General features: G+C 46.9%; 1 protein-coding gene across 1 annotated transcript in view; it reads left to right on the top strand.

Annotated features, from left to right (window-relative positions):
- Positions 1 to 14,758, top strand: part of ADAMTS17 (ADAM metallopeptidase with thrombospondin type 1 motif 17) — a 395,327-nt gene that overhangs the window by 252,047 nt on the left and 128,522 nt on the right. The window contains exon 13 of the mRNA XM_040257013.1: positions 14,450 to 14,616. Within this exon, the coding sequence (XP_040112947.1) occupies positions 14,450 to 14,616 (167 nt within the window). The remainder of the gene's footprint in view (positions 1 to 14,449; positions 14,617 to 14,758) is intronic.

Below are 14,758 nucleotides of genomic sequence, written 5' to 3'. Positions count from 1 at the left end.
CGACTGTTTGTGACCTGTGAGCCGTAGCCCACCAAGCTCCTCCGTCCATGGGATTCTCCAGGCAAGAATACTGGAGTGGGTTTGGGCAAGCTCAAATTCAGAGATCCTGATGATACCCATCAAGACCCTTTTCCCAGATAAGGTTGCATCTGCAGATTCTGGCCGGGTTTGTCTTTGTAGGAGAAGGTGCCTCCCTATCAAGCCCTCCTTTCTATGCTCAGACACCAGCCCCGACCCCCACCCCCGAGTCAGTGCCCCTTCCCTCCCCCAGCTCCCTCTGCCCTCTCTGTGTCGTCTCTTTAGACTGGCCTCTTCTTCTGACCACCGGGCTGGAGACGGGTGCCTGCTCTGCACGCTCCCTCCGTACCCTTCCCTCACTTTACAGGTATCACTATTTATACTCATGTGCATTTGCTCCCTTGTTTTCCTGTGCCCTCCCCCACTGGCCTTTGAGCTGTGGAGCCCCAACCTCCTCCTATGCCCGCAGCAGACCAGCCCTCTCTAATGTGTGCTTGAGCCTTTGGCTGTTCCGATCTTCCAGTACTGCAAAACACACACCTAATCTTGTCTTCCCCCAAAGCAGAGGGTTATTGTGAATTATTAGCCAGAAAAGAGGATCACCAGGTAGGCCCCTTCCCTTGTACCGTCTCGTGTCACGGAGGCCCACGGGCTGTCAATAGCCAGGAGTGGGGTCCAGGTGTCCCTGGACCTGGGGGCCATCTTCTTCCAGCCTGGCCTCCCAGTGAGGCCGTGTCACAGCTGAGGTGCTCAGAGCCCTCTCGAGAGCAAGCTGCAAACATAATCCAGCCTTGTTTATTCCAAGTGAAAGAAACAATATGTTTTTGCTCCTATAATAGTTACGCCTTGGTCGTCAGCGCAGTCTTTCACAATAACTGTGTGGCTCCATCTCCTGTTCTGAGCAGAAGGGACAGGCTCTTTGTCGCCTGTAGTTTTCTACAGGGTTTCCCACCTTCGTAGAACCACCCAGGTGAACGGGAGGAGAAGGGACCGGCCTCGGGGGCAGCTTCCCAGCAGGCCTGGGTGCTTCCCGGGAGCAGCAGGAACAGCGAGGGTTTGCTCAAGTCCAGGCAGCAGCTGTCAGCCTGTTTTTGCGGAATGGCCTGAGGTGGTGATTGTTACAAAGCACAGCTGATGGCGGCCCTGAGCCAAGCTCTGACCAAAACAGCATCCTCTCCCCGGCTCACTCCTTAAATCACCATGCTCACTGCCTTGAGAGCTCCCAAGGATGTCCAAATCTCATTGCTATGTGCGTCTCAGACTTGGAGCACTCCCACCACCATCTTCCCACCCCCTTCACTTTATATTCCTGGCACCTTTCCCATCTTCTGCAGCTGGTTTATTCACTGTCCAAAATACTGGCAAAAGAGTCCCCCCATTTTTCTCTAAGTCTTGGTCTTTACAGCTATTGGAATTTTTATTTCTTGCCAACTGACATCAAGGCTTTGGGGACCATCTGTGGTTTTCATCCAGCTTCCTAAGCGTGTCCTTTCATGCCTTAATTTGTGTCACTGTTAGTGCCAAGACTGTGAGGCAGAGAGCTCATCTCCGATGCGAACTCTGGTACCCCATTAAGAGGCTGTGTGGGGGGAGGGCAGAGGAGTAGGGCAAAGAGAAAAGGCTCCACTGGCCTTGTGTGAAGAGCTGGCTCTGCACAAAAAGGACAGGGATGTAAGTGGATCTTAAAAGCAGGGGTGCGTCAGGGTTCACCATGCAGCATCCACCCCCGAGCATCAGAATGGAAAACAGCCTGCCTCCTAAGACCCAGAGGAGTGAAGTTATGTGCCTGTAATGGCCTTTTGCTTCCACAGTGAAACCCCTGTATGTGTGCTTTTAACATACCTGGTGTTCACAGTGAAAGTTTTTAAAAGTCCCAGTTTTATTCACTTGAGCCTAAATTACATGTGTTACTTGGCACCTTTCCAAGGTGGCCTTAACACTAGGATGGCAGCTGCCCTGGGCGGGGGTCATTGACAGCCCTGTGGCACTTTGAAACCCTACCTTGCTTGCTCCTCGGAGCTTTTGGTGCAAGACCAGGAGGCAAAGCTGACTCTGCCGTGTCTCTGGGTGGTGAGTGGGTGTCAGCCACTGTGGTGACTTTATCTTCTCGTCTACCTTCATTCAGTCAAGCAGAGCAGAAAACCAAGCCTTGCCTCTGCTCAGCTGCTGCTTGCTTTTCCTTCCACTTGAATGCTGCCTGTCACTCAAGGAAGGGGCACACCTGCCCCCTGTGACTCTGAGCAGCCCTTCGGCCTCCCCTGCCCTCCCTGGGTCTACCCGAGGCCCTTGGGACCCACCTGGCAGGAGCTGGGCCCACTCTCACAGGAGCTCAGAAGGACTCAGCTTTCTGCCCACTTTCCGGTTTCCCCCACGGACCGTCCCTGCCTTGTGCTTTTCCCTGTTTTAAAAGTCTTTCTGATGGTGCGATGTGCAGAAAGGGGGTCTACGCCCGAGTGCGTGGCTCCCAACACAGCCCCACTCGCCGTGGTGGAACACGAGTGCTGGGTGTGTGTGCAGGTCCACTGACTCGCGGTGCACGTGTGAGTGGCTGAGGGCCTGGTTTGCAGAGTGGCTGTGGTGTCCCCCTGCCCTGAGCAGCAGTGGCCTCTGCCGGCCCGCAGCCTCCTCAATGCTCTCCATGTGGTCGGTATGTAGTGTGTGTCAGTGAGGTTGTCCTGTGCGTCTCCTTCATAAGCAGCCAGGCTGAGCAACTGAGTGTGTCTGTAACTGCCACTTGGATATCCATTCCTGTGACCTCCCTGTTCCAGTCATTTGGGTTTATGTCTAAATTCTTACTTTATTTGTGTTTGTAAAGTCCTGATAGAGTACAGATAGAAATTGGGGATTGATATTGGAGAATCATCTTGAAAATCTACCACACCCTTAAAGCCTGTCTCAGTGAGTCAGGCTGGCCTTCCTGGCCCCACAACAGCCAGTGGGTGGCCCCCTTCCACAGCCTGCTCCTGCTGCAACCAGGAGTGCTTGTGAGTCACACTTTCTTATCTCCACCTCTTATTTCCCTGCTGAGAAGTTGTTGAAAACATTGGGGCTTTGGTTTCCTCATCTGAAGGATGCAGTCAGGACCCCCCATCTGATTCTTTCTGCCAACTTAACAAGGTAATGAGTATCAAGAGTGGGCAGAGGGTGTGCCCTCCGGCATATTAGCCTGTGATCACAGATGATGTGAAAGTGCCTCTGGCCTTCTCTCTGTCCTCAAGGATGAGATTTCAGTGTGCCGCTGCCTCCCCTTCCATTTACATGAGTCTTCACAGAGCCTTCTGGCCCTTCCAGCCCCTGTGGGAAAGACTGAGGACAGACAGCTATTCTACCACAAATCCGACCGTGTTCACCCTCCTCCATTTTAGCCATGTTCAGCTTGGTTTCTATTGTTTTAGTCTTCCTCGGTGCTTTTTATTTTATCTACAGTGCATGACTCGAGGTAAATGAGAACCCTGCCCCTCTGCTCCTCAGACTTTGGGAGGGTTATCTCTCCTGCCTGTGTTTACAGGTCCACTACAGCATTTCCTGAAGGCCCATGCAACTCAAATGTGGTCCACTCTCCCGTGTGCCTTTCTTGGTAAAGCTGGTCCCTCCTCCAAGTCCTCCCCCAGAACTTCTGTTCATAAGCTACTGTAGACCTTCTCATCAGACATGCCCTCCCTCCACAAAGATTCTCATGCATCTTCTTCATGGCATGTATAGAGGGCCTCCTTCTGGGGTCTTGGCACCACTGTGTACCCAGGAGGCCCTCACTGGTGTCACAATAACACTCAGATGGCCTGTATTATTGGCACCATCTTAAAGAGTGAGTCAGCTGAGCGCAGAGTCCTGCCACAACCAAAACTCGGATGATGTGGGTAGCAGGTCATGCTGCTTGTGGATTGCTTCTTCCTTTTCCCATGCTGTTCAAAATAGTGACCAAAAGGAAAACTGAAAAAAAAAAATCTTTTAGTCATTTTTTTGAACAGGAAAAGCTTAATGTAAAAAAGCATTAACTATAACAGGTGGTTGGAGTATAGGGGAATTAGCTGCTAAGAGGCAAAGAACTCTAAAAACACAGAAAGAGTAGATACAGGAAGCAGCCTCTATCTTCAGGTCTGAGGCAGGGCACCCAAGGGCAGAACAAGTATGGATGAGGGTGCCTACCTCACACACACACCCAGGGCTGAAATTCCTTGGACCTGTTGGAGAGCGTACACCCAGGGCCTACTGGATGAGGGAGAGGTGTGCAGAGATGCTGCACTGGTAGAATTCTCTGGAAAGCCACACTTAGGGATGTCAGAGAAAACTGTCCGAAGGTGAAACTGCATGTGATACCGGACTGAGAATTTTCCCAAAGTGTGGTGTGCTTGGAAGCCGCCTAGAGGAAGGTGGGCATCATGGGCCAATAGGAGCCTGCTGGGAGAAGTCACATACCAGAGTCAGAGACAAAGCCTGTCCCTCCTCCAGTGTGTTGTGCAGTTGCCCAGTCATGTCTGACTCTCTGCAACCCCATGTACTGCAGCATGTCAGGCATCCCTGTCCTTCAGCATCTCTCAGAGCTTGCTCAAGCTCATGTCCAGTGAGTCAGTGATGCCATCCAGCCATCTCATCCTCTGTTGTCCTCTTCTCTTCCTGCCTTCAATCTTTCCCAGCATCACTGTCTTTTCTAATGAGTCAGCTCGTCTCATCAGGTGGCCAACATGTTGGAGATACAGCTTCAGCATCAGTCCTTCCAATGAGTATTCAGGACTGATTTCCTTTAGGATGCACTGGTTGGATTTCCTTGTAATCAAAGGGATTCTTAAGAGTGTTCTCCAACACCACAGTTCAAAAGCAGCAATTCTTCAGCACTCAGCCTTCTTTATGGTCCAACTCTCACATCCATACATGACTACTGGAAAAACCATAGCTTTGACTATACAGACCTTTGTCAGCAAAGTAAGGTCTCTGCTTTTAAATACACTGTCTAGGTTTGTCTAGGGCTTCCCTTGTGGCTCAGCTGGTATAAAGAATCCACCTGCAGGAGACCTGGGTTCAACCCCTGGGTTGGGAACATCCCCTAGAGAAGGGAAAGGCTACCCACCTCAGTATCCTGGCCTGGAGAATTCCATGAACTGTATAGTCCATGGGGTCGCAAAGAGCCGGACACAACTGAGTGACTTTCACTTTCACTTCTAGGTTTGCCATAGCTTTTCTTCCAAGGAGCAACTGCCTTTTAATTTCATGGCTGCAGTCAACATCTGCAGTGGTTTTGGAACCTAAGAAAATACAATCTGTCATTGTTTCCATTGTTTCCCCATCTATTTGCCATGAAGTGATGGAATCCATTGCCATGATCTTCATTTTTTGAATGTTGAGTTTTAAGCCAGCTTTTTCACCCTCCTCTTTCACCTTCATCAAGAGGCTCTTTAGTTCTTCTTCACTTTCTGCCATAAGGGTGGTGTCATTTGCATCAGTTATCAGTTCAGTCACTCAGTCATGTCCGACTCTTTGCGACCTCATGAATCGCAGCACGCCAGGCCTCCCTGTCCATCACCAACTCCCAGAGCTCACTCAGACTCATGTCCATCGAGTCCATGATGCCATCCAGCCATCTCATCCTCTGTCGTCCCCTTCTCCTCCTGCCCCCAATCCCTCCCAGCATCAGAGTCTTTTCCAATGAGTCAACTCTTCGCATCAGGTGGCCAAAGTACTGGAGTTTCAGCTTTAGCATCATTCCTTCCAAAGAAATCCCAGGGCTGATCTCCTTCAGAAGAAATCCCAGGGTTGGATCTCCTTGCAGTCCAAGGGACTCTCAAGAGTCTTCTCCAACACCACAGTTCAAAAGCATCAATTCTTCGATGCTCAGCCTTCTTCACAGTCCAACTCTCTCATCCATACATGACCACCGGAAAAACCATAGCCTTGACTAGACAGACCTTAGTTGGCAAAGTAATATCTCTGCTTTTGAATATGCTATCTAGGTTGGTCATAACTTTTCTTCCAAGGAGTAAGCGTCTTTTACTTTCATGGCTGCAGTCACCATCTCCAGTGATTTTGGAGCCCCCCAAAATAAAGTCTGACACTGTTTCCACTGTTTCCCCATCTATTTCCCATGAAGTGATGGGACCAGATGCCATGATCTTTGTTTTCTGAATATTGAGCTTTAAGCCAACTTTTTCACTCTCCTCTTTCACTTTCATCAAGAGGCTTTTTAGCTCCTCTTCACTTTCTGCCATAAGGTTGGTGTCATCTGCATATCTGAGGTTATTGATATTTCTCCTGGCAATCTTGATTCCAGCTTGTGTTTCTTCCAGTCCAGCGTTTCTCATGATGTACTCTGCATATAAGTTAAATAAGCAGGGTGACAATATACAGCCTTGATGTACTCCTTTTCCTACTTGTAACCAGTCTGTTGTTCCATGTCCAGTTCTAACTGTTGCTTCCTGACCTGCATACAGGTTTCTCAAGAGGCAGGTCAGGTGGTCTGGTATTCTCATCTCTTTAAGAATTTTCCACAGTTTATTGTGATCCACACAGTCAAAGGCTTTGGCATAGTCAATAAAGCAGAAGTAGATGTTTTTCTGGAACTCTTGCTTTTTCCATGATCCAGTGGATGTTGGCAGTTTGATCTCTGGTTCCTCTGCATTTTCTAAAACCAGCTTGAACATCAGGGAGTTCACGGTTCACGTATTGCTGAAGTCTGGCTTGGAGAATTTTGAGCATTAGTTTACTAGCATGTGAGATGAGTACAACTGTGCAGTAGTTTGAGCATTCTTTGGCATTGCCTTTCTTTTGGATTGGAATGAAAACTGACCTTTTCCAGTCCTGTGGCCACTGCTGAGATTTCCAAATTTGCTGGCATATTGAATGCAGCACTTTCGCAGCATCATCTTTCAGGATTTGAAACAGCTCAACTGGAATTCCATCACCTCCACTAGCTTTGTTCATAGTGATGCTTTCTAAAGCCCACTTGACTTCACATTCCAGGATGTCTGGCTCTAGATTAGTGATCACATCATCATGATTATCTGGGTCGTGAAGATCTTTTTTTGTACAGTTCTTCCGTGTATTCTTGCCACCTCTTCTTAATATCTTCTGCTTCTGTTAGGTCCATACCATTTCTGTCCTGTATCAAGCCCATCTTTGCATGAAATATTCCCTTGGTATCTCTAATTTTCTTGAAGAGATCTCTAGTCTTTCCCATTCTGTTGTTTTCCTCTATTTCTTTGCACTGATCACTGAAGAAGGCTTTCTTATCTCTTCCTGCTATTCTTTGGAACTCTGCATTCAGATGCCTATATCTTTCCTTTTCTCCATTGCTTTTCGCTTCTCTTCTTTTCGCAGCTATTTGTAAGGCCTCCCCAGACAGCCATTTTGCTTTTTTGCATTTCTTTTCCATGGGGATGGTCTTGATCCCTGTCTCCTGTACAATGTCATGAACCTCATTCCGTAGTTCACCAGGCACTCTATCTATCAGATCTAGGCCCTTAAATCTATTCCTCACTTCCACTGTATAATCATAAGGGATTTGATTTAGGTCATACCTGAATGGTCTAGTGGTTTTCCCTACTTTCTTCAATTTAAGTCTGAATTTGGTAATAAGGAGTTCATGATCTGAGCCACAGTCAGCTCCTGGTGTTGTTTTTGCTGACTCTATAGAGCTTCTCCATCTTTGGCTGCGAAAAATATAATCAATCTGAATTTGGTGTTGACCATCTGGTGATATCCATGTGTAGAGCCTTCTCTTGTGTTGTTGGAAGAGAGCGTTTGCTATGACCAGTGCATTTTCTTGGCAAAACTCTATTAGTCTTTGCCCTGCTTCATTCTGCATTCCAAGGCCAAATTTGCCTGTTACTCCAGGTGTTTCTTGACTTCCTACTTTTGCATTCCAGTCCCCTAGAATGAAAAGGACATCTTTTTTGGGTGTTAGTTCTAAAAAGTCTTGTAGGTCTTCATAAAACCATTCAACTTCAGCTTCTTCAGCGTTACTGGTTGGGGCATAGACTTGGATAACTGTGATATTGAATGGTTTGCATTGGAAATGAACAGAGATCATTCTGTGGTTTTTGAGATTGCATCCAAGTACTGCATTTCAGACTCCTTGTTGACCATGATGGCTACTCCATTTCTTCTGAGGGATTCCTGCCCACAGTAGTAGATATAATGGTTATCTGAGTTAAATTCACCCATTCCAGTCCATTTTAGTTCACTGATTCCTAGAATGTCAATGTTCACTCTTGCCCTCTCCTGTTTGACCACTTCCAATTTGCCTTTATTGATGGACCTGACATTCCAGGTTCCTATGCAATATTGCTCTTTACAGCATCGGACCTTGCTTCTATCACCAGTCACATCCACAGCTGGGTATTGTTTTTGCTTTAGCTCCATCCCTTCATTCTTTCTGGAGTTATTTCTCCACTGATCTCCAGTAGCATATTGGGCACCTACTGACCTGGGGAGTTCCTCTTTCAGTGTCCTATCATTTTGCCTTTTCATACTGTTCATGGGGTTCTCAAGGCAAGAATACTGAAGTGGTCTGCCATTCCCTTCTTCAGTGGACCACATTCTGTTAGACCTCTCCACCATGACCCTCCCATCTTGGGTTGCCCCACAGGCATGGCTTAGTTTCATTGAGTTAGACAAGGCTGTGGTCCTAGTGTGATTAGATTGACTAGTTTTCTGTGAGTATGGTTTCAGAGTGTCTGCCCTCCAATGCCCTCTTGCAACACCTATCATGTTACTTGGGTTTCTCTTACCTTGGGTGTGGGGTATCTCTTCAGGGCTGCTCCAGCAAAGCACAGCCGCTACTCCTTATCTTGGACGAAGGGTATCTCCTCACCGCTACCCTGCCTGACCTTCAACCTGAGATAGCTCCTCTAGGCCCTCCTAGGCCCACGCAGCTACCGCTCCTTTGGCGTGAGGTTGCTCCTCTCAGTCGCCACCCCTGGCCTCGGGCGTGGGGTTGCTCCTCCTGGCTACCACCCCTGGCCTCAGGTGCGGGGTGGCTCCTCCCAACCGCCCCTGGCCTCAGACGCAGGGTAGCTCCTCTCGGCCGTTGCTGCACCGTCGCAGCCTAGCACTCTTGGCCGCTGCCCCTGACCTCAGACGTGGGGTAACTCCTCTTGGCTGCTGCCCTTCGGGCACAGGCTCCTCCCGGCTTCTGCCCCTGACCTCGGACGTGGGGTAGCTCCTCTCGGCTGTGCTTAGTGCACTGGTCGCATATATCCCCTTATATTTGCAGTATTCTATCATTTGCATATCTGAGGTTATTGATATTTCCCCTGAAAATCTTGATTCCAGCTTGTGCTTCATCCAGCCCACATTCTGCATGGTGTACTCTGCATATACGTTAAATAAGTAGGGTGACAATATATTGCATTGATATATCCTTTCCCAATTTGGAACCAGTCTGTTGTTCCATGTCCAGTTCTGACTGTTGCTTCTTGACCTGAATACTGATTCTCAGGAGATAGGTAAGATGGAATGGTGTTTCCATCTCTTTAAGAATTTTCCACAGTCTGTTGTGATCCCCACAGTCAAAGGCTTTGGTGTAGTCAATGAAGAGAAGTAGGTGTTTTTCTGATATCTCTCTGTCATAAAAGCTGGTTCCAACAAAGCTTAGCATCATGCCATCTTGAGAGCTTTAGTTGTTCATACAGCTTTAATTGTTCACATGGCTTTGAGCTACCATCTTGTCCTTTCATTTGAACTTGAAGCATTTATTGTGGGGCATGTCTGATGATTAAAGAAAAACTTCCTCAAGTTTTGCTTATCTGGGAGTATCTTAATTTTCCCCTTCATTTTTGAGTGAAAATTTTGCTGGGTACAGAATTCTTAAGTTACTAGATTTTTTCTTTGAGAACTTTGAATGTATCAACCCACTGACTTCTTGCCTCCAGGGTTTCTGACTAAAAATCGACTTGTAATTTATTGAGAATCTCTTGTCTGTGATGTCTTGCTTCTCTTTCGCTGCTTTCCAGATTCTCTTTTTGTCCTTTAACAGTTTAATTATAGTGTATCTCAGAGAATTTATTCTATTTGAATTATAGATTCATGTCTTCAACTTAGGGAAGCTTTCAGCCATTATTTCTTCAAATAATCTGTCACTCCTTTTTCTTCTTCTGAGACTCCCTTATTGTGTTTATTTGTCCCCTTACTGATTTCCCACAGAGCCTCTCTGCTTACTTGTCTTCATTTTTTTTTCTTTTCATTCCCTAGACTCAATATTTCAATTCATAGGAAAAATTCATAGAACAAATATATATTCCTGATTTTTTTCTCCCGCCCTTTCAAATATGCTTTTGAACCCACCTAATAAATTTTTCATTTCAGTTATTGTACTTCTCAACTTCAGAGTTTTTATTTCAGCATTTTTGTTTCCTTTTTGTAATTTCTATCTCTTTATTGATATTCTCCTTTTCACTTTCATGCATTGGAGAAGGAAATGGCAACCCACTCCAGTGTTCTTGCCTGGAGAATCCCAGGGACGGCGGAGCCTGGTGGGCTGCCGTCTATGGGGTCGCACAGAGTCAGGCATGACTGAAGTGACTTAGCACAGCACATTGATATTCTCACTTTTTCATATATCATTCTCTATCTTAGTCTCTATACCTTCAGCGCTTAGAGCATCTTAAAGACCATTATTTTGTAATCTTTGTCTAATAAGTCCAACCTCTGGGCTTCCTTAGATAGTTTCTACTAATGCATTTTGTTCCTTTGAATGGACCATGGTTTCTTGTTCCTTTGTATGACTTTTGACTCTTTTATTGAAAACTAGACATTTGAATCTTATAATGTACCACTGGAAATCATCTTTTTCTCCCTCTTCTCAAATTTGCCATTTCTTTGCTCTTGAAAAGTTTCTCTGTGCTGGGATCAACCTGCAGAAGTGTAAGGTCTTTTCTGGCACTTTCTGAGCCTTCATCTTTCCCTGAGCATACCTAGTGCCTTTCTAAGTATTCCCATATGTGCAGTTGCTTCTGAATAGCCTCATCCTTAAATATCTGGCTCCCAAAAGGAGATAAAGATTTTTTTTAATGTATTGCTCATTGAAAACCGCTCTGGTATTGGTTGCAACAGTGGTGGCCAGCTCCTATGCTTATACCTCAGAAATCAAAAGCAGCACTGTGCAATCAGAACACAGAACTCAGAACACAGATATTTGGAAGACAAGGTCCTTATGGTCCACACTGACTCCAGCAAGTCACACCAGAAATGCAGGCACAGCTATTTGCTATGTGACTGGGACATGGGGGGTAGATAGCCCCTATCACACTCAAGACTGAAATTGACCAAAATTAACCATAACTTACCAGCCAAGCTTTCTCTTGGAGGCTGAAAGCTTTCCAATAGACTCCAGAGTTTCAAAATAGTTATTTCAGTCAGTTTTTGCCAATTACAGTTGTCTGGGTGAAGAGATAGATTCTTGGTACTTCTACTCCACTGTCTTCCCTGACGTTGCTTTCTATTTTGGTCCTTTTAAGATAAATTAGTTCAATTTATATAGTTCAGTTCAGTTCAGTTGCTCAGTCATGTCCGACTCTTTGTGACCCCATGGACTGCACACCAGGCCTCCCTGTCCATCACCCAACTCCCGGAGTTTACTCAAACTCACATCCATTTAGTTGGTGATGCCATCCAACCATCTCATCCTCTGTCATCCCCTTCTCCTCCTGCCTTCAATCTAATTCAATCTAACTACTGTTTATTACAGACCAGCCTGTGTGAGATTCTCTGCTGAATGCCTGCAGAGGAACAGGAGGAGAAAGGGAACTCAGTTCACCATTTCACAAGGTTGATGATAAGCGGCATAGCAGAGACCCAAGCAGGGTCAGGAGAGGTTCCAAGAAGGAAAGAAAAATAGGCTACAGAATGGAGGTAGCCTTAAGGATGAGCAAGAGTTAGGGATGAGGGAGTGGGGAAGATGGGGCACAGTGAGCCAGGTGGAAGCTGAAAGCAGACTTCCCTGTAAGAGAAGATCGGACCTGGAGAAGAAACAAGAAAACAGAATTCCAGAGGGAAGCCCTCTGAGGCACATGTGGTATCACATGGGCTGCCCCTCCCAGGCCCGCTTGCTGCCGGATCCAGGAGCTCTCTTCTGTCACATCAGATCTCCTCTCAACCTACCTGCTGTGAGGTGTAAAGGTAGTTGGTATATGAGGGTCAGTCAGACATAAAGCTGGAAAAATCAACTGATGAAGGAAACTAAAATGAAACTTAATTGCAATTCCAGAAGTTAATTACATGATGTGTACAAATCTTGGTCCACACCCTAAGGAAGGTATATGAAAATGTAGCTTCTTTTATTTTTTTTAGCAGCCAGCCTAATTTGTGTTTCTTAACTCCATTCTCGTCCATGTTGGATTCCTAATCACTTCAAGGGTTTTTTGCTCCATTTTTCCTGAGTTTGCATCTAAGTTCAGTTGAGGATGCATCTGGTTACTGTGATGTCTGGTTTATTCATCTCTAGGGCTGCTGTAGCAACCCTCTAACTGGTGGTCCTATTTTCACGTATTCTGATGCTCTGAGGGTTAAGACTGCAGCACATCAATTTTAGAAAGGACACAGTTCAACCCACCACTTCTTACCGTAGAGCATCTCTGCCTTCTGGTCCCAGCCATGGGATGTTCAGCTCACCTGTTGCAGAAGAGATGTCCTTCCTGCAGGTCCACATGGTTCATCAGGGCAAGCCCCTCTCTGTCCCTTCCACACCATGGTCTGTGGCACAAAAATACATTCACCTACTCATGCTTTGGCCTAGAGTTTGTGGGGAGGTGGTCTGAGACTCCAGCTACCTAAAGATGCCATACTGTCATTCTCCCTGAGCTCTAGCTGCCTCCCTGGTACTCTGGGTGGAAAGAAAAACAAAGGATCCCTCTCTTCTTGGATCTCATAAGCCTTAGAGAGGTTTTACTGTTCTCTGTTGAAACGTTTCTCTGTGCTGGGGATCAGCCTGAAGAAGTGCAAGGTCTTGTCTGGCCTTTGAGATCAAAACTCAAAATGCTCTGTGGAGCCACTAGCATAGGTCATCTCTCAAGGCTGCCTCCACTTCAGGGCAAGAGAGATGTTGACTGGTGTGTTTCAGGTAGGCATGGAGGAATGAGCACGCCTTTCCTCCTATTGTAGGTGTCTCCTCAAACACGTTTATATAGACCATGGGCTGGCTAGCTATGGCCTGTGAGCCAAGTCTGGCCCACCGCTGGGTTTTGTAAATAAAGTTTTATTAGTACACAGCCACACCGTTTTGTTTATACATTGTCTTTGGCTGCTTTTGTGCTATAGTGGCAGAGTTGAGCACTTGCATGGCCCATAAATCCAAAAAGAATTGACTGTCTGGGTCTTTGCAGAGAAAGTTTGTGGATTCCTGGTGTAGATTATTGTAACACAAAAGCCTAAAAACTTTTGCCATCTTCTACTGTCATATCTCTTCTATAAGGCAGTGATCACAGGGTGGTCTTACAGTATGAAGACAAGAAATGGCAAACAGAGGGAAAAGAAATATTCAAAATGAAATGGTTAGGGTGTCAGAATGTCACCTTGCTAACAGGACTTTATAGTTTTTGGAAAGTCATTGAGCAGAGCAGCTGTGATTTGTGCTGGATTTCAGTAAAAAAAATGTGCCCGGGGAATGGGAGAGGCAGTCTCACTCCATCATGATGTCCTTGGCATCGTGGAAGTGAAGGGCACCATTGAGGTGGCCCTCACCAGAGTCTTAAGAGGACACCAGGGCCTCGCAGAGGAGCTGGGCAGGGCCAGCTTCAGCCAGCCAGGCCAGGGTCCTGCTGCTCCCCAGTGCCCTTCCCATGTGTAGACGTGGCCCCAGGACACATCTGCGTCTGCAGAACTGGTTAAAAATCCCAGCCTCAGCACAAAGCATTGAGGACCTAAGGCTGCAGTCTTGAGCATGTGTGGTCTCACGCTTGTCTGGTAAAGGATGCAGAGCTGGGATCTGGCGGGTCTCTACCCAGAGCCCATGCACAAGTAAATTAATAGTTCTGATTCTTTTCATTATAGAGTAAATGAGAGCTGTTTATTTACTCAGTGTGAAACTTAGTGACCTCTGAATTATAGCTAGCAGCCATTTAAAGGTCTTCATTCTGTAGAAGGAAAAAAAAATCAAAAAACCCACACACGCCAAAAATTCCCCTTGGGGTTTTCAGTGTTACAGATGGTCAAGTTTTAAGTTCAGATGAAAGACAATTCTGGGATCTTGCTGAACTGATCCATCCTGTATCCTATTTCCAGATGACCTTGATTTACAGTTCTTGGATGTATTTTTCTCATGGCTTACTTAACATGTCGTCATCGTGGGGCCGGGATTGCTGAGAGATGGTGTGTAAGAGGAGAGGGGGTGTTGCTTTGGAAACCCTGCGTGCCCTTCCCCCTCCTGGAAAGAGAAGCCACCTGTGAGCTCCCCTGCTGTTTCTGCAGCCTGTCTGGTTAACATGAACCCTTCTCTTCCTTCTAGCCCAGGACCAGGAGGCACGCACTGCCTGGGTGCCAGTGTGGAGCACACAGTCTGTGAGAACCTGCCCTGTCCCAAGGGCCTGCCCAGCTTCCGTGACCAGCAGTGCCAGACGCACGACCGGCTGAGCAGCAAGAAGAAGGGACTGCTCACTGCAGTGGTGGTTGACGGTAAAGGCACAGGGCACATCCTTTCAGGAGAGCTTCCCTCTCCCTTCCCCCAGCGCCGTAAACACCTCCTGGGAAAACCCACAGGGATCCCCACCTCCAAAATCCACCCAGTCCTGCCCCACTCAGCTGTGGACCCAATTCT

Source organism: Oryx dammah, unplaced genomic scaffold, assembly GCF_014754425.2.
Source record: "Oryx dammah isolate SB20612 unplaced genomic scaffold, SCBI_Odam_1.1 HiC_scaffold_16, whole genome shotgun sequence".
In the NCBI taxonomy this organism is placed as follows: Eukaryota; Metazoa; Chordata; class Mammalia; order Artiodactyla; family Bovidae; genus Oryx; species Oryx dammah.
The sequence above is the reverse complement of the archived record's forward strand: the minus strand, read 5'-3'. Positions and strand labels throughout refer to the sequence as shown.